The following is a 19,091-nucleotide window of genomic DNA, read 5'->3' as shown; positions in this document are numbered from 1 at the left end:
CTGCTTTAGAGAATTCCTAGCTGTGTGACCCTAGGCAAGTTAGTTAACTTCTATTTGACTGACTTTATTGCAAAATGAGGATAATATTAACACTGAATTACCTAGGCTGTTGTAAGGATCAGATGAGAGAATATTTGTAAAGCACTTGGGAAATCTTTAAGTGCCATGTAATGGCACTGACTGTTATCATGAGGTATCTCACATTACCACACTGGATTATAGATTTAGAAGTGAAAACTACCATAAGGATACAGTCTTCTTGCATTGCATCTGAAGAGACAGATGAGGCAAACAGAGATTAGGTGGTGGGATTTAAACTCAGGTCTACATACTTAGGAAACAAGCTGTAGACAAATTTGGTTTTGAAACAACATCCCCCACCTCCACAACTAGTGTTTCTGGTACTATGGCAGCCCCTGGGTGCTATGGTAGCCCCATATAGAACACACACTATCCCATTCCAGTTTCTGTATTTCTCAGCCTAGGTCCCCACTTTTCCATGTTGCTCCCAAGGCATCTCTGAGGTAATGTGGAAGAGTGGAAGGAATGTTGGACACAGAGACAGAATTCAATCAAGCAAAGATTTATTACATTTGAATTGTGCCAAAAGCACTGAGGAGACAAAAGGAGAAAAGCAGGGACTGTTCTCAAGGAGCTTATATTCCCTGAGGGTGTGTAGGAAGATGTGATACAATATATAAGTTAAGTCATTACAAGGCAAATCTGATGTAGAGTTGACCTCCTTACCAGGAAAACTTAGGTTCAAGTCATGGGATCATAGATGTAGAGCCAAGTGCTACCTTCAAGATGATCTAGGATGACCCTTGTATTTTAGAGGTAAGGAGCTGGGCAAGATAAGAGATTTGTGCCAGGTCACAAGGGTAAGAAGGGACAGAGGTGGAATTGGAACTCAGATCCAGTAATTCCAGAGCCAATGCTATCCTTTCTCCAGGCTAAATTAGCTTTGTGATTCTGTCAATGTCCTTTAACTTTAAGCACCTTAGACAATTCTGGTACCTAAGTGTTTAAGGTTAAAAGGAGCAATATGAATTGGTAGAAGGAGTTCCCTTTGCCAATGAAATCACAGAAGAGACGGAAAGACAAACAGATAAAATTGAAGATGGAATCAGAGAAAATAAGAGAAAGGAAGGAAAGAAAAAAGAAGGAAAGAAGAAGAGAAAAAAACAGAAGAAAGGAACAAATGAAGGAAGGAAGGAAAGAAGGAAGGAATATAGATGCGAGTAAGTGGGAATTTGAGTTCTTGCCTTATCCCTTCCTGGTTGTGTTATTTTGTGCAGTACTGTACATAAGATAAAGTTCTGGACTCAGAAACAGGAGGACCAGGGTGTACTATCTTTTCACACACTTATAGCATGTGTGTATACCTAGAAAAAGTCACTTAATCTCTCTTGGCTTCTGTTTCCTTATTCATAGAATGAGGGGCCTCAGCTCAGTAACCTCAACATTCCCTTCCAAGGCTAAATTTAAGATGCCATGTTTCTGTTTGAGTCTCAGTTTCCTCATGAGTGAAATAAGGTTGGAACATCTCAAGCACCAAGAGAAGGGCCTTCATAGCAGGTGCTTAGTAAACATTGAGGTGAAATATATTTGATAGAATCAACATTTAGGGTTAGGATTAGAACCGATTCTAACCCTAAATGCAATTTTATCAGATTCTAATCCTAACCCTAAATGCCCTAACTCTAACCTCACTACTGGCACTTACTACTGTGTTCTGTTTCACTCTAATGCTCTTATATATAATGATATATTAGCATTCCCTGTGTTTGGGTCTTATTTCCTTGCTAGCCTGGATGCTTCCTGGGACAGAGAATTTGCCTTATCCAAATCCTGTGTCTTTCCTAGAGCGTAGTCTGAAATGGGAAACTCAGGAGACTGTAGCTCTAATCATGGGGCCAACCTAGCTTAGTAAAGGAACAATAAAGACACTCAGCCAAGTGAGTCCAAGGAACTGACCCATCCAGGTGAGATGCTGTGCCTTGTGAAGAGCTAACACCAGTGAGTAGTAGACTGACCCAGCCTGGTGGTAGATTGGACTAGCACAGCAATAAGGCTAGCAATCAAGCACAGATACCATACTCAGAAGAGAAATTGCAAAGTCATTTTAGGAAAGACAAAATTCACAGTTCCAGAGTGATAAGAAGCCTTGGCCACATGTGTTACCTGAACATCTGTCTTTCACTAAGAGTTGGTGCTCACTCCCTCCTCCATACAGATATAAACTGTGTGTGTTGGTGGGAAAGGCAGTCCCAGGTTTTGGGGAGGGATGCTTTGGGATTCTTGTTACGCCTTTTGAATATTGCTGGGAAGAACACTGTGGGGGGGGGGTGGGCTCAGGAATTATGGGGTTAGAAATATGGTGACCCATGAAAATGACCACTAGAGGTCAAGGTGGCAGAGGACTCTCTGAGGATTCCAATCAGTGAAGAAAAGTCTAAGTTTGGAGAGGGGCCACTACACTGAGCTTGTGTTTGGTCCCTGTTATAGACTGAAAGTTCTATGAGCATGGGGAATGTGTCTTATCCAATATCTGTCTGGAGAAGGTGGTTAATACATGTTTGTGGAATGAATGATAACTTAGGTCAGGAAGTGACTTGTGAACCACCCTGTGTAAAAATAAGACTGAGGCCTCGACCATTGCTCATTGGAACGTAATTTCTGAGTATATGGTGGAGGGGTCAGTGAATCTATTGTCTTCTCTAGCATTTGTTCCTTGTAAGTTGAGGCAAGCATAGTGTAACTCATCTAGTCCATCCTGTGGAGCTGTTGGGATTGGGGCTGTATCTGCAGCTGGTGAAATGGGATTGAGGGACAGGTCCACCCAGGATGGCCTCTTGCAATCCTGGAGAAAGGGCAAATGAACTTTCAGTCAAAGTGAGTCCCAGAATCACGAGAGAAGTAGAAAGTAGGGGGAGATGGCCTTAGGGCAGAGAGGGAGCTGGGGAGTGAGAGAGTTAGGTGAATAATTGGGGACTGTGGGCTTTCATACTCTACCTCTGCCTTCCCCTTAGATGCTTGTGCTGCTGCTTCCACTGACTTCTTCCTGAGCATCTTTACCCTGAGGAGGTAAAAAGGCAGAGTTGCTTCAGGGGAGAGAACCTGAGACTTGGATTCAGAGAAGTAGGGCCCTGTCACTCACTCTCTGCTTGACCCTGGCCGTACCATTTTCCCTCAATGGCCTCCTCTCCTCTTTCTTCATTTGTCAAATGAAGCAATTAGACTCCAGGATCTCTAAGGTCCCTTCCCCTGTGATATTCTCCTGTTGTGTGATCTCCAAGCTCCTTTTTCCACAAACCTGTGAACCACAGGAGTGACTAGAAAAGACCATGGGGCTGAGGATCAGGAGACTTGCACTTGCCATTATTTCCTTCTGGGGTCTTGGGTAAATCCTTTACTCACTCTAAGCCTTAGTTTCCTCATCTATAAAAAAAGGCTTGGATGAAATTTTCTCTAAGGTCTGTTCTAGTTCTACATTCCATGATCCAATGGGATAATACCACTTCCCAATCATTAGAGGCTGAAGATTTTTCCCACTGTGCCTTCCAAATGGGCTCTCACTGGAGCAAGGCAATCCTCCTACTCCTCCTAAATCAGTTATCTATCCCACTCACCACAACAGCAATTCCAAACCTTCTCATCTGTCCTTAGGCCTCTCCTGGCACCTCATCCCTTACCCTCTCAGCTGAGGATTGTGCCTCAGGCTCCACCCAATGATTCAGGCCAGTGGCTGAGAGTTCTTTCTAGTCCTCTCTTCCTCTCCTCATATCACTGAGACATAACATGAAATGTCTTCATCATTCCACATCACTGAGATATCTTCCATACCTCCTCCTTTACTCTCCTCATGAATGAAGAAGATGCTCTTCTTTTGTTGCTGAATAAAGCCTCTCCCTAAAGCCCTTGATCCCATCTCTTCCTGTACCAAATGCTCTATCTTCCTCACACTCTCTTATCTGAAATCTTTGCCTATCTACTGACTACTGCCCCACTCACAACAAACATTTCTATGTTGCCCCCAACCTTAAAAAATGCTCCTTACCAAATACCCCTTGAAAGACAATGCAAAATGAAAACACCCAGAAGTATTATAGCCAAATTCCAGACCTCCAGGTTCAATGAGAAAATATTCCAAACAATCAGAAGAAACAGTTCAAATAATGTGGAACCACAGTCATTATCACAAGAGTTTTAGCATTTACTGCTGTAAAGGTCTACTAGGTAAGAAAGTGCGTAGAGTGCCAGGACTGAAGTCAGGAAGACTCATCTTGCTGAGACCAAATCCAGACTTAGGCATCTATTAGCTGTGTGACCCTGGCAAGTCACTTAATCCTGTTTGCCTCAACTTTTTCATGTATAAAATAACCTGGAGAAGCAAATGGCAAAATACTCCATTTTCTTTGCCAAGGAAACCTCAAATGGGATCAGAAAGAATCAGACCTGACTGAAACAACTGAACAACAACATTAAGGGAATGGGGAACCTGGAATATGATTTTCCAGATGACAAAGTAGTCAGGATTAGAACAAAAGTAACTGAGCTGGCCAAACTGATTATAATTTTACAGGGGAAAAATGAGACAGAAGAGTTTCAAGGATTCTAGATGAAAAGATCAGTGTGGAAAAGAAAATACGACATTCAAACACTTGATTCAAGAGAAGCATAACAAGGTAAACAAGAAAAAGAAATTTCATAAGGGACTCCATAAGGTTAAACTGCTTACATTCCTATATGGGGAGACGAGACAGGATTCGATCATTGTTGGGGCAGTTAGAAAGCGTGTGCATAGACAGAAGGCAGGGGTATAAGTCTGTTATGTTGGGATAATATCAAAGAAAGAATGCAAGAGTGAGAAAGAGGGATGTACTGGGAGAAGGGGAAAGGGAGATGAAGAATAAGGAAACTATCACACATAAAAGATGCATGCAAGGAAGAGCTTTTGCAATGGAGGGAGAATGGAGGGGGGAGTGGAGAGGGAGGAATGGAAAGGTGGTATCACTTGGACCTCACTCTCATCTGAACTAGCTCAAAGAAGGAACAATTCTCTCTCTCTCTCTCTCTCTCTCTCTCTCTCTCTCTCTCTCTCTCTCTCTCTCTCACACACACACACACACACACACACACACACACACACACCCATGGACTCAGGTTAAGAAATTCATCTTACCCAAGAGGGAAGGAGGAGGGGAAGGAGGCTAAGCAGGACTCAAACTCTATCACAAAGCAGTAATTATCAAAATAATCTCATAGTAGATATTAAAGAGAATGAATTATTAATGAATTAGGCACACAACATTCCAAAGTAAATGAACATATTACCTGGAGTTATTCAAAGACAAACTCAAAGATTAAAGCTTTTGAGGTAAGAAACACCACTGGGAAAACAGGAGAGTAGTCATGCATAGAAGAGATATAGACTAATGTCATCCTCTATAGCAGGATAAGCTCAAAATGGATACAGGATCTAGATGAAAAAATGATTTCATAAGCGTGTTGGAGGAACATGGAAAAGCTTGTCAGATCTATTGACAAGAGAAGAGTCTATGAAGAGATGGACAGAATTACAGGGGGCAAAATGCATAGTTTTGATTACAGGAAATGAAAAAAACACTTTTCCACAAACAAAAGCAATGAAGCCAATATTAGAAGGAAACAGGGAAAAAAATTATATCACATTTCTTTGATAAAAGTCTCATTTCTTAAACATACAGCGAACTGAGCCAAGATTATACAAAAGGGACATATTTTAATTGATAAACGGTCAAAGCACATGAACAGGATATTTTCAGAAGATGAAATCACAACTTTCAATAGTCATTTGAAAAAATGTTTTGTCACAATTCATTAGACAAATTCAAATTCAACATCTCTGAGGTACTACCTCATATGCATTATACTGGCTAACATGATGGAAAAGAAAAATGTCAAATACTAAAGGTAATGTAGAAAAAGAGGCACACTAATACACTTTTGATGGAGCTGTGAACTGGTCTATTGTGTGGTCATTCTTCATTTTCAAAGATGACCATGGCATCAGAGAAATGATGATATGACTTGCACTTGACTTAGTTTTGAGTGAGGGAGGGCTATGCAAGGTCACCATCCTCACATTCTCCTCCTGAGCCATCTGGATCTAATGACCAGATATTCATCAGGATGACTGGAGATGGCATAGGATTCAATGGGAGACCTTGGCCTTTTTAGTCTAAGGCCTTTACAGGTACTCGTTTAGAGTGAGGTAGCGCTGTGAATTCAATGAATAGGCCTCAGTAAGAAGTATTCAAGGAATTGTCCCTTTAATGAACAAAAGGAAAAAAAATCACTAAATCTAGTTGGGAGGGAATGAGAAACAGTTACTATTTATCATCACTCTAAGCCAGGAGGGTCCAGAAAGCCACCATTGAGTGGACCTTGGGCAAGGCCTTATTGCTGTCCAATGCATGGGCTTCATAGTGCGCTGGATTTAAGGTTTGGGGAAAGATAAACAAGAAAGAAAGAAAAATAAGGAAAGAAAGAAAGAAAGAAAAATAACCAGTAAACACCAAGTTACCTTGCTTTGAAGAGGAGAATAAAGGGGAGAGGGAGAAAGAAGTGAGAGGATGAGCTGTTACCCAGCTAGCTGGGTCCCCAATTGTCTAACCATTATGGGGAACAATCTGAAATAATGCCCAAAGGGCTATAAAACTCTATATCCTTTGACACCCCCCTCAATACTCCTACTAGGTTTGTATTCCACAGATTCAAAAAAAAGAAAAAAGACATATATATGTGTGTGTGTGTATACATATATATGTACAAAAATATTTGTAGCAATTCTTTGGGTGGGGGAAAAATTGGAAATTGGAAGAATACCCATCCCTTGGGGAATGGTTGAACAAGCTGTGATATATGACTATGATGGAATACCATTGTGCCTTAAGAAGTGAAAAATTAATGAGTTCAGAAAATGCTTAAAAGACTTTTAGGAACTAAAGCAAAGACTCATATAAACTGATGAAAAATGAAGAGAGCAGAACCAAGGCAAGCTTGCACACAGTAACAGCATGCATTTATTGTAAGGATGATGAACCATGAAACATTTAACGACTCTGCTGAGGACCATCCAAAAAAATTCCAGAAGTCATATGACGAAAAAGCTATCCAACTCCATGGAGAGAACTGATGAACTTTGAGTGCAGATTGAATCATTTTTTTCACCTTTTTTAGAAACATGTTTGTCATGACTTGATATGTATATACATATATATATATATGGAGGAATACACATACACATATACATATATGTGTATATATATATGTATATATGTAAAATGGATATTGTATTTCTTTCCTTCTCAATGAATGGGGGAAGGGAAAGATTTCAGAACTGAAAACTGAAGTTTTAATTGAAAAAAATGGAAAAGAAAAGTAAAAAATAAAATAAAAAAGACATGCATATGCAGAAACCTACTCGCTTTTTAACAAAGAAAGGCAACTAAAGGAAGCATGAATGCAAGTGCAGCAATGCTGTGGGAAGGTGTGATCAGGATTGTTCAAGAGGAGAAGGAGCCGAAGCTGGACGAGGAGCTAAGGACGATGGAAAGGGTGGAGGGGAGAGGCAGGAGAAGGCACAGGGCCACTGCTTGTTATAGAAGGAAAGGACAATGCCCTGCAGACAGAAGGCAGAAACTCATCCAGGGGGAAGATCGTTAGAAAGGAAGGAATGTAACAAAAGCATAGAAGGGACTGAGAAACTAGGTCAGAACTTCGCTTTGGGTATTGAACTGGGGTTTTGCTGCACCATATATATTTTGTGCAATGATTTAGGTATTTTTTCTCATTCAGAGGGAAAGGAAAATATATCTGTATATATCTATATCTATCTATCTATCTATCTATCTATCTATCTATCTATCTATCTATCTATCTATCTATCTATCTATCTATCTATCTATCTATCTAAGCACCTCAGTGGCTCCAACAAATGGAGAAGGGCAAATGTCCTAATTTCTTTTTTAAGAGTGGAATTATTCACCTGTTACCAGGGAATCTTCCCTCCTCCTGCATAGGAGAATATAAACACCTGTCCTGAGGACTGATCAGGTCCGGGCAGCAGACCACCTCCCTTTCATCTCACTTCAGGCAAGGGCCAGTGGATGATGTGGGGCCAAACCCAGCTCTGCCCCTCACTATTTGTGACACTGAGCCCCTCCTGCAGCTTGGCGAACTGAAAGGGGGAGGGACCAGGGAAGGAAACAAGATTGTTGTAAGTACCTACTACGTGCCAGGCACTGTGCCCGGGACTACACAGAAATGAATCCATTCAATAATAATGATAATAATGCTAACAATAATAGCTAACATTACTATATCGCTTCCTATGTTCTAGGCACTGTAAGAAGCCCGTTATAGATATAATCCCATGTAACTATGATAACAGCTAACATTTACATAGTGCCCTACAAGTTAAATGCTCTTATCCCAATTTTTCAGAGGAGGAAACTGAGGCAGACAGCTTCTTCTAAATGTCTGAGGCAGGATTTGAACTCAGATCATCATGTCTCTAGACCCAGTGCTGTATCCACTGAGCCTCAGCTTCCCCATTTGATCCTGGAAACTCAAGTAGAGTCAGGGGTCTGAATTGTTTCAAATTCTGACTTGACTACATACTGGGTCATAAGCACGACCTTGAACAAGTCACTTTTCCTCTCTAAATCTCTGTTTGTTTTTTTAATCTGAAAAAGGAAGGGTACTAGAATTTATTCTGATTCGCATTCTTCTACACCTACTAAATCGGTGCCTGAACTCAGGGGAACATTGATATCTGAGGATTTCTCAGAGATGAAATCAGGCCATCATTTCCTGAATTACCCCTACCCAGATCCCCCCCTCCTCCCAGCCCCCACACTCACAGAAGAAGGAGGCAGAGGGCTAGCAGACTTATGGTACCAGCTCCGCAGAGGACACCCAGGATCATGTGAGACAGCGTGGACTCATCTGAACAAAAAGGGTTGAACAGAGGACATGGCCATGTTGAGCCCCTGTCCTCAGGATCTTCCTTCCCAGCTGCCTCCTTCCCCCATCCATCCCCTGGCACCAGTTGGAAGGGCAGGGTGTGGGTCCCCTGGGGGTTCTTTCCTTCACAGCTGATAGGGAATTTGGGGACCCTGTCCACCTTCACACTCAGGCTGCTGTTGGCCCAGGGCCTAGATCTGGTTGATGTCACCTGGAATGTGTCATTGCTATTATTATCCTCCACAGGCTTCCCCCCTACCCACCAAAGGAAGTTGGGGCTAGCTCTGCCTGGACAGAACAAATACAGCATAAGCCCTGATTGACTCAGGAGAGAGAAGGGTTGAACATCCTTGGGGAGTCTTGTGGGAAGATACAGGAGACCCCCCCCGTAGTGGATGACACACTCCTCTCCCCACCAGGACCCAAGCACCCCATGGTGCCCAGGCCCCTCACACTCACATTGCACAGAGACACTCAGGGAGGCCACCTTGGAGCCCAGAGGATGCTGAGCCAGGCAGGTGTAATTCCCTCCATCTGCTGGGCCCAGGTGGAGCAGATCCAGGTGCAGGACTCCATCCTCTGAGGGCTGGGAAGAGGGCAGGGTTTGGTCCCCCAGGATCCAGATCAGTGTAGCTGGGGGATTGCTGGTGGCAGCACAGAGCAGGTGAAGGGAACTTCCCTCCTGCACAACAAGAGCTGAACTGTTTCCTGAGACAAAAACTGAAAAAGATCAGAAGGTCCCAGCAGTGAGAACCTGGAGGGACTTCAGAGACCCCCTGTTTCCCACCTTCCCTGTAACGAGCAAGGATCTGGGAGCTTTCTAGCAGGTGTGACTTCCCCAAGATCCCACCAGGAAGGGGCAAGTGGGAGAGGACAGGACCCCAGGCAGGAAGAGAAACCCCAGGCCCAGCCCAGCCTGGATTCCTGCCCCTTCTCCCTGCCCTGCATCTTCCCTGGCTGCTCCCCAGGCCATGGAGGCCTCCCCTGCCTCTGCTGCTGCCGGGGCACACTCAGCCTGGGTGTGTTCCTGCCTTTGCCTCAGGTTCGGTTTTGTTTATCTTCTTTCCCTTCTTCCTTCCTTTAATTCTTTTACCATTTTCTTTGTTTTCCTTCACATTTTCTTTTTTCTTCTTTCTTTCCTTTATTGTTTTCTGCCTATTTCCATATTTTTTCTTTATTTCTTTGTCCCTTCCTTCCTTTTATCATTCTTTCTCTCTTATGAGTTTCCTTCCTTCAATCCTTACTTTTTCCTGTGTTTTTACCTTTCTTTTTCATTCCTTCTTTCCATTTCATCTTTTCACATTTATTTCTCCCCTTTTTATCTTTCTTCCTATATGTTTTCTCTTTTTCTTCCTTCCTTCTTTCCTTCCTTTGATCTGTCCTTCCTTTATTTCTTTCATTTCCCTTATCTCTTCCTTCTTTCCCTCCTTTCTTTTCTACTTTCCTTGTTTTCTTTCTTGCTACCTTCCTTCTTCTTTTCATTCTTTATGTCTTTCTTCCATAGCTTCATTTTCTCTCTCTCTCTCTCTCTCTCTCTCTCTTAATTAATTAAGGGAACAATATTATGAAAGATAGAAACAAAAAAAACCAAGTTCCCAGTAGACTGAAATGCCTGCACAGTGAGCCTTCTTACATCATATGAGCCCAAAGGGATGACCACAAGGTTCCACTTTCACACACCCAACAGCCCTAAGCCCTCAGGGCCAGTACTGCCCTGCCCTGCCTGAATGCTCAAGGCTCAGCCTGGATGGCCAGACTCCTGTCCCTCACTGACAGCAGCTTCTGGACCAATTCTTTTCCTATAGAGAGCCCTCAACCCCCCAGATCAGCCCAGAAACCAACATCAATGCTTCAGGTAGCAAGGACACCCTGACTGACCTGGAATGGTCAGCTTGCCCGACATGGAAAACTTGATGGGTCCAGAAGACAGAGCACTGTCCTAACAACTGGATCCAAGGTGGACCTTGTCCCTCTCTGACCAAGCCAGCTGTAGTGTAGGGGCACTACATTCAGTCTCTACATTCAGAGCTCACACTTCTCTGTTACTAGGGACCTGTGTGCACTAGTCAGGCCCTCCTCACAGCTCTAAGTCTCAGTTTTCTCATTTGGAATATGGGCATCAGAACTCTCACACTCCTTATCTACTATGACTATCTGAAAGAAAATGGTTCCTAACCATTCAAGTCTCCAGTAAATACGAGCTGATTTCATTCTAGCAGGAGGGGCAGCCCATGCCAAAGAGACCCTGGGCCTGTAGAGTGAGCCCAATCTCTCCTGTCTCCCTCCTCTCCCTGACATCCACACCCATCTTCAGAGTAGAAGCTGAAGCCCCAGGATTCCCTCCCTGCCCTCCCTCTGGGGCTCTGCTCATACCTATTGTCCTATTGTCCTGGGCCATGGTGATGGTCACATTCTGCACAGCATCTGCAACAGAAGGACCAGGCTGGCTGGGGGTGGGGTTCTCTGGCCAGTCCAGCATCAGTCAGGAAAGAGGTAAAATTCCAGAATCATAGAACATCAGAGTGGAAGGAGCTCAAATAGCATCTCGGCTAACCCTACCTGACTGACGTTGGCACATGAAGCCACAGAGGCTGAGAGAGAAAAACACAGGAAATTGCAGCCTGTGTCTATCCTGGGAGAGAGCTTTCCCTGCTTTGCCCAGGAAAAAAAGCATCTGGTTTCCTAGGACTTGGCCCTGACCCTAGTCCCTTAATGCACTCCTACTTTACACCTTCACTTGGGAAATGCAGGCTTCCTGCCCCAGCACTCACAGGACACATTGAGTTGGACAGTTCTCTTTGTGCTCAAATGGCCTCCAGGAAGGGTGACGTGACAGGTGAGGTTGGTGCCATGATGCTGGGGTCCAGAGATGAAGGAGTACTGTGAGGAGGGCGATGTCCTATAGTTCTGTGTCTTGGAGGAGAGGGCAGTCCCAATCCAGGAGAATGTGAAGAACCTGTATTGCCCACAGGCCCAAGGAAATGTACATTTCAGAGTCACTGGGTTTCCCGACTCTAGCACCTCCGGCATGGAGATGTCTGGTTTCTGCGTGAAGTCTAGAGAGGAGAGAGACAGTGAGCCATGGGGTGAGGAGGGGACTGAGGACTCAAGTGTCCTTCCAAATGCTGGTCCTTACCTCTTCCCTCAGGACCCTACTATATCCCATGCATAATATGACCCCATTCAGGTCCCTGCTCCTTAACAGTATTTTGGGCACACCCTGTTATGCTTAGGACTTGAGTCACTCATAGATTATAAGTCAATAGGAAATGGCATTAAATAAAATGGAGAATAAGTCATTTGTTTTACACAAAGGGAAAGTGAGTCCCAGAAGCAAAGGGAAAAAATATAGTTTGAAAAGAGAGTCAGTCAGAAATACGAGATTTGAATCTCCTTTCTTTGGTAATAGCTCCAGAGTTCTTTCCAACACAACTATGGAATGCTGATTCCTCCCAAAGAGGGCCCCACCATGTTCCCTCCCCTTTGTAGCTCTGGAGCTTTAGACAGGGTCTTCACCCCCTTCCCTGGGTCTTCCCCATGTATCCTCCATGTTCTCTGACACATCCCATGGGGACTTTCAGGGTCTCCAAGGCCAGCCCATTCCTCAGACCTCTTTGCCTGATGCACTGAGAATCTCAGGGGAAGGAGCATCCTACCTGTTACATTCACATGCAGTAGCTGATTTGTGAAACTGTATCTATCAGATTCATAGTCAAGACGGAAGAAGTATTTCCCCCTGTCTGAGAACCGGGCGTTTGTGATGTTCAGAGAGCAAGATTTCATCCTGGGTTTACCAACAAGATGGAATCTCCCCTGGGCTCCCTTCTCCACACTCGGATGTAGGTCATTGGTGGCCACGGGACTGTCTTCTAAAACATTAGAACCATCTCTGAACCAGTAGCCATAAATGCGCTTGTGGTCTTCAAATGAGAGTCCATTGGTGTTGAAAGTGCAGGGGACGTGGGCACACATCCCCTCTTGCACAGTCACTGAGGGCTGCACCGCCACTGTCTGGGACAAGGACCCTGAGAGCAAACAGAGGCCTGGTCTGTATCTTCACCTCTTCTCACCCCCTCAAACCAGCCTCCTTCTGCCCCAGCCCCACTCACCCTCCCAGAGCAGGGGTAGCAGCAGCAGTAGCCGCATGGAGGAGACAGGAGAGAGGAAGGCTCTGCTGAGGCGCTGTGTCACTCCCTGAACACCATGGCCCCCTCTGGCCATCTGTGTCAGGCTCAGGGCAAAGAGGAAGATGAAACAGAAAGCCCTTGGGTGGAGAGAGAGGGTGGACCATCCTCAGAAGAGGAGCTTCCCCCAGAGGGCTCCTGGCCCTCTTAACTGAGCTCAGTGGGGAGGGGCCTCCTGTCCTGGGCTAGCTGCAGGGACAGTCAGGACTCAGGTGCTGGGGGAGGACAGATCTGCTGCCCAGGCTGGGGCTGTGGGGCTTGTATGAACCAGCTTGTCTGTGTGGCTGATGCGGGGCAGTGACCAGAGCCTGGCCCAGAGGTGGTGCTGACCGTTAAACACTGCTGCCCCTGGCCTGTGCAAGCTGAGCTGGGATCAGGGACACCTGAGCTGAAACCCTGCCTCAGGCATCTCCTGTCAGTCTTTCCTCTGTCTGGGCCTCAGTTTTCCCATCTGTACAATGTGGTCAGTAACAGCCCCTCCCTCTCCGCTTGTTGTGAGGATCAAATGTGAGATTTGCCAAGTGTTTCACAGACCGTGAATCATTGCAGAAATGCTGAGGATGATTATTATTAGTTTACTCTCCTCTAAGTTCTCTCTAATTCTTCTCCATGAGTCAATGGCCTGTTTTTTGGTATGGCATTCCATCTCCCATCTCCAGGCCTTTGCCTTGGCTGTACCCCATGCCTAGAAGGCTTTCGCTACTCGCTTTCTTTTTCCTGGCTTGATCCAAACCTCCGCTCCAATGCCACTTCCTGACTCTTCTTTCCTTTTACTTTCTTTTACTCTCCTTCTCTCTTCTAAATACTTGGTTATTGACTTGGTGTCCTTTCCAGGTGATTGAACATTCCTGGTGACTTTGGGCTGTTTTTACCTTTTTCAGTATCCTCAGTGCCTACCACAATTCCTGGCACACAGTAAGCACTTATTAAATGCTGGTGACTCTTGACTGGATTCTGGGTCTTTTTGTTTGGATTCCTGTGACCTTTGCCCTCAGTATTCCCCTGGATTCCCCTTTCCCATACTGAACCAGCTCATACTGATCATCCTGTGCTTCTCTTTACATCCATATTCACCTGAGCACTGTATTCCAGGGTTTTCATCCCCCCTACCTCAGTCAGATTCCCTATACTTTTGAATCATCTGTTTTCTTTAACTCATGCTGGTGATATTATTTGAGCTGCCCTAATTTTTGTTATGGATGTTCTGGTAGCTACGGAACCTTTCTGTCCTCTCTTTGATCTCTTTAGGGTTCAATCTCAGTAAAAATAGTCATCAGCTTATTGATACTGGTTAGGACCTATCCTCCAAGCTTTCAGTTGTAAACCTTGAAATGATTCATGAAGGGCCTCCTATGTGCCAGGCTCTGGGCAGAGTGCTGCTGATGCAAAGACAAGGCAGATGTGGCTGCCCTCAGGGGCCTTAGTGTCAGCTCAGGACAGGGGGAGGATAAGCTCCTACACAGCCTGGTATAAAGCTATTCTGGGTTCACTCTTGCATCCCCCACTGATCAGACTGACAGTTGAGGGTGGGTGGGGAGGACTAGAACACTCCCTCTGGGCTCTCCATCTGGTGCCCTTGCTACCCTGTGCTATAGGGAACAAGGTCCAGACTCTCCCCTGTTTGGACTCTTCCAGTCCTGGGCTGTCCCCTTGGTGCACCAGCTCAGATCTGCCTCTGATCTTTCACTCAGTGCCATGATTATTCCCTGGTGCGCAACATCTGCCTTCATCCAATGACTGAATGTCCTAGAATGTCTTTGAATTGACTGCAACTTCTCCATATATTGTGGGTAATTCAGAGCAAAAATTCCTTAATACCTACTTTACTCTGGTATTCACTGATTGATTCTCTGCTAGGGAATGGGGATCCTCTGATTAATGGGTAAGAGGGTGAACCCCACACCTCCACAACACACATACACATTAATATGGAAATTGGAGGCCAGCTCAGAAACACTAAGGTGGAGGCATCCATGGGGAGATGACATATCAGATCACCTAGACATGCTGCAAAGTCCTCTTACACTACCTGTACCTACTCAAGTGCTCTACTTTTTGGAACAGAAATACGTATGTTTGTATGTATATATGTATATGTATATCTACCTATTTTCCTACCTATAAAATTTTGTACAATGTCTGCAAGCGAGGTGTAGTTGTCTCAGCTTTCTCTCTTTACATGATCAGTATTTATTGGACTCAACCAGCTAAACCATACCTCCAGAAAAACATCCATGTGTGAGGAAAAGAACACTTTAAATGGTCATTTAATTCTCTCCTTTTGTATTTTATGTGAAAATATTTTTCCTGATAGTGCTTTTGGGGATTCCATGCAGCAAAACCCATTTTCCTATCCCTTTATTTTGAATATGTATGTATGTGTCTAAATGTATTTATATGGGTGTGTATGAAGGTAAATCCCATGGGAAACAATTTATTTTTTTTTTTGTCTATCACTCCCTTCTCTTTTTTGAAGTAGGGCAGATTTACATTTAAGGTTATAATTTTTCACTTTATGTTTTTCTCATCTGTTTATTAAATTTCCTAGTCATTGAGTAAGCAAAATCAAGACAGGAGAAACATTGCATGTTGATTATCTGTTGTTCCAAGAGGGACTTAGGGAATCATTTCCGGGAAAAACAGGAAATGGGGTGTTTCCAGGAAGACCCAAGAAGGGACAAACGAAAACATTTCTTTCTCATACCACAGACTACCTCAGATAGAAAAGACAAGAGGGAAGGGGAGTTTATTCCTTGGATCAGAGGTATGACAATTGGATGATATTATAGAGAAGAGATATTTCAAATATTCACCTCTCTTTTTCCCTCTTTCTCATTTTCTCTTCTCTCTTTCTCTCTTCTATTTCCATTTTCTCTTTCATTCTATCTCTTGCTTTCTCTTCTCACTTCCCTCTCCCTTTTAAACACACGCAGAACGCTTTCTCAAAGAGAGGAGAGAAATAGGAGGGAGAGAGAGAATTGGGAACTCAATAGGTAAAATAGTAATGTTTAGAGTTTTACATGTAATTGCAAAATGCTTAATAAAATAAGTCAATAAAACAACTGGTCATGATAAAAGGTCATGAAAATGGAGAGAGGCACGAAAAGATTGGAAAAGGACAAATGCGGTTTCGATTTTCAGCAAGAGGGAAGAGAGCAGTCTTCTCACTGAAGAGTTATGGGCTTGGCTTCAGTTCCCAGGGCTAAGGGAGAATAGATGATTAAAGAGATTCTTGGGTAATGCTTAGATAGAGAAGTAACTAGTGATGGTGACCAGCCAGCTTGACTTCCCCAACCAAAGATCACCTCCTTTCCTGGACAGAGTTACTAACTTAGTAGATGATGAGAACCATGTTGCAAACACAGTTGGCCTGGATTTGAGCACAACGTTGGCAGAGTGACCACATCCAATGGAGAACATGGGCAGCAACAGCTTAGACCACAATACAATCAGTGGCATTAGAAGCGGTTAGATAGCTGCCCTCAGAGAGGAGTTGTCTATGGTTCAACCACAGAGAGGCAAGAAGTCTCCAGGAGACAAGCCCAGGAACGAGGCGGGGAGAAAAAGGATATTAGGAGCCTGCAACACTGGGCTTTATCTATCATTTTATGTGGGCTGCTATGTGGCTGAGTGGATAGAGTCTTGCACCTGAAATCATGGAGAGGTGACTGCCAACCTAGCCTCAGACACTTACCAACTGTGTGATTCTGGGGAAGTCCCTTCACCTCTGTTTGCCTCAGTTTCCCCCACTGTAAAATTGAAATAAGAATAGCCCGTAGCTCTCAGGGTTGTTGGGAGGATCAAATGCCCCAAAAGTTCTAAAAGTGTTTAGTGCTATGCCTGGCACTTACTGGGATCTAGAGAAACGCTCATTCTCTTACCTCTTCCCCAAGAAGGAGAAATTCAAAATTTCCCCCTGGGGACAAAAGTGAACTTCCTGAGTGTGACAGGAGAAAAGTGAAGTTAAGAAGAATCTCTGAGAATCAGTAGAAGTGCAGAGGTAGAAATGTCCCCCACAGTCCCCAGCCCAGGAAGCCCTACTCTGCCCTGTCTGACCCATGGCTGTCCAGGCTGCAAGGAGGAGAAGCCACAAACTCTGCAGGTAGCCTCTTCCTCTTTGGGCACCACTAAATCTTAGGAAGCTGTTCCTGACATCAAGTTGCTCCTCTGCCACTGCTATCCAGTGATCCTGCTCTCACCTTCTGGCACCTCAGTGGAGAAAGCCAAGCAGTTATCCACATGACCTTCATCTGCATCCCTCCTACAGAATGGGTCTTTTGGAAAACAAGGGATGGGTGCCCAGTATTTAGTACAATGAGAGAGCAAGCTTGGCTGTTTTCTTTCATCTCCTTTTGTGAAAAAGAGACCTTCCTTGTGTAACCTCATTTTCCTGTTGGTCTCTGAAGGAAGTAGTTGTGGTGGTGAGGGGGACTGGCCTTCAGAGTCAACAGGTCTGGTAAAATCATAAGCTCTTTCACTCACCACTTGGTCTTCTCCACTTTTCCAATGAACCAAGCAGTTTTCAGAGTCTAAAACTACCTCCCTTTAGTGAGAGATGGGCCTTAGAAGAAAAACCTGTGACCGGAGAGGGAGACTTCCCAAGGGACGAAGTCTTCCCATCTCAACCATGTCTATTCTTTGTCCCCTCTAACTCTGAGACAGTCTGTTGACTTCCCCAATATTCTCCCTCTTTGGGTCTGAGATCTAACTTCAAATGCCACACATTCTTTACCCCACAGATTACACCACTTCCCCAAAGTCCCTCAGTCACTAAGAAGCACGACACAGAACCAGGTCTCTCTTCTGCATGAGCTAAACAGTGACTACAGGACAGTTCAGGCAATGCCTAGCTCATCTTCCTCTCTTCTCTTCCTTTGGCTGAATATCAAATTATACTTTGGAATGAGAAACCTTAGCACGGCAGTTTGTTATTTTGGAGAGTGAGCTACCTACTTCTCAGTATGAGAGTAATCTTATCCAATTTGCATTATTTATCCTTAGCATGTGGAAAAATAAAAAAAAAACATATTTCCCCCTTTTTAGGGACACATAATACATGTGCTTAAGGAATCTGAATGTCGGTGGTCAATTCTGACATTTCTTAGTAAGTTCAGTGTGGGCTTCTCCATGTCAGTGTCATCTTATGCAGTCAGTCTTAGCTTGACTCTCTCTCCTGGCTATGTCTGTGAAGTTTTCTGCATTATTCCTTAAAAATCTTCATGGCAGTTCCCTCACTGTATGTTTCTGGTAGGACTAGAATTTTATATTCTTTGTTGTCATTCTATCTGGAAGCTCAGTTAGGTTGACTTGGGTTGTAGACAGCTGAGATGTTTGTCCAGACTTCAAACATTTTGATTTCTTCTTCTTCCTCCTTGTAACTCCTCCCTGTACATTTGGGGCAGCCAGGTGGTAGAGTGGGTAGAGCACCAGTGCAGGTGTCAGGAGGACCTGAGTTCAAATCTCACCTCAGACACTTGACATTCACTAGCTGTGTGACCTTGGGCAAGTCACTTGCCTCATCCTGGGTCATCTCCAGTCGTCCTGATGAATATCTGGTCACTGGATTCAGATGGCTCTGGCGGAAAAGTGAGGATGGTGACCTGCACAGCTCTCCCTCACTCAAAACTAAGTCAAGTGCAAGTCATGTCATCATTTCTCTGATGGCATGGTCTTCTTTAGCAATGAAGGATGAACACACACACCTTGCACATTTGTTCAGTCAAAGGTCCAGAGTGGGTGTCACCAGAATGGAAAAGGTTATTTAGTCCCTTCCATATCTTTGTTGCTTCTCCTTCCTTTTTGAGGAGGACCAATGGCATAAGAAGGGGGTAATGTCCTGACTTGCAAATGAATTGGATGTGAGTGGGGCAGAGCTGTGCAAAGTCAGCAGCCTCA

At 44.3% G+C, this 19,091-nt stretch overlaps 1 protein-coding gene across 2 annotated transcripts; it reads right to left on the bottom strand.

Moving 5' to 3' along the window:
* Positions 1–567: 567 nt before the first annotated feature.
* LOC140503639 (sialic acid-binding Ig-like lectin 13) lies at positions 568–13,389 on the bottom strand. Of its 2 annotated transcripts, XM_072607784.1 has the most exons (8): positions 13,122–13,389; positions 12,669–13,037; positions 11,784–12,068; positions 11,386–11,436; positions 9,472–9,732; positions 8,910–8,994; positions 3,016–3,079; positions 568–2,863 (listed from the first exon to the last, which is right to left on the bottom strand). In XM_072607784.1, the coding sequence occupies exons 1-8, from the start codon at positions 13,231–13,233 to the stop codon at positions 2,663–2,665; spliced, it is 1,428 nt and encodes a 475-aa protein (XP_072463885.1). In that variant the 5' UTR covers positions 13,234–13,389; the 3' UTR covers positions 568–2,662. The 2 variants fall into 2 exon arrangements, with proteins under 2 accessions (XP_072463885.1, XP_072463886.1); XM_072607785.1 differs by lacking the exon at positions 11,386–11,436.
* Positions 13,390–19,091: the final 5,702 nt, after the last annotated feature.

The sequence above is a fragment of the Notamacropus eugenii genome, chromosome 5 (genome assembly GCF_028372415.1).
Source record: "Notamacropus eugenii isolate mMacEug1 chromosome 5, mMacEug1.pri_v2, whole genome shotgun sequence".
Lineage (NCBI taxonomy): Eukaryota > Metazoa > Chordata > Mammalia > Diprotodontia > Macropodidae > Notamacropus > Notamacropus eugenii.
This window is presented reverse-complemented; position numbering and strand designations above follow the sequence as displayed.

Excerpts from the sequence above, each read along its gene's own strand:
- LOC140503639 (XM_072607784.1), bottom strand. The coding sequence starts at position 13,233 with ATGGCCAGAGGGGGCCATGGTGTTCAGGGAGTGACACAGCGCCTCAGC. Across the intron at positions 11,437-11,783 it reads TGTCCAACTCAATGTGTCCT|ATGCTGTGCAGAATGTGACC; the intron begins GTGAGTGCTGGG and ends CTTCTGTTGCAG. Across the intron at positions 3,080-8,909 it reads GCCCTCTGCCTCCTTCTTCT|GGTAAAGATGCTCAGGAAGA; the intron begins GTGAGTGTGGGG and ends TTACCTCCTCAG.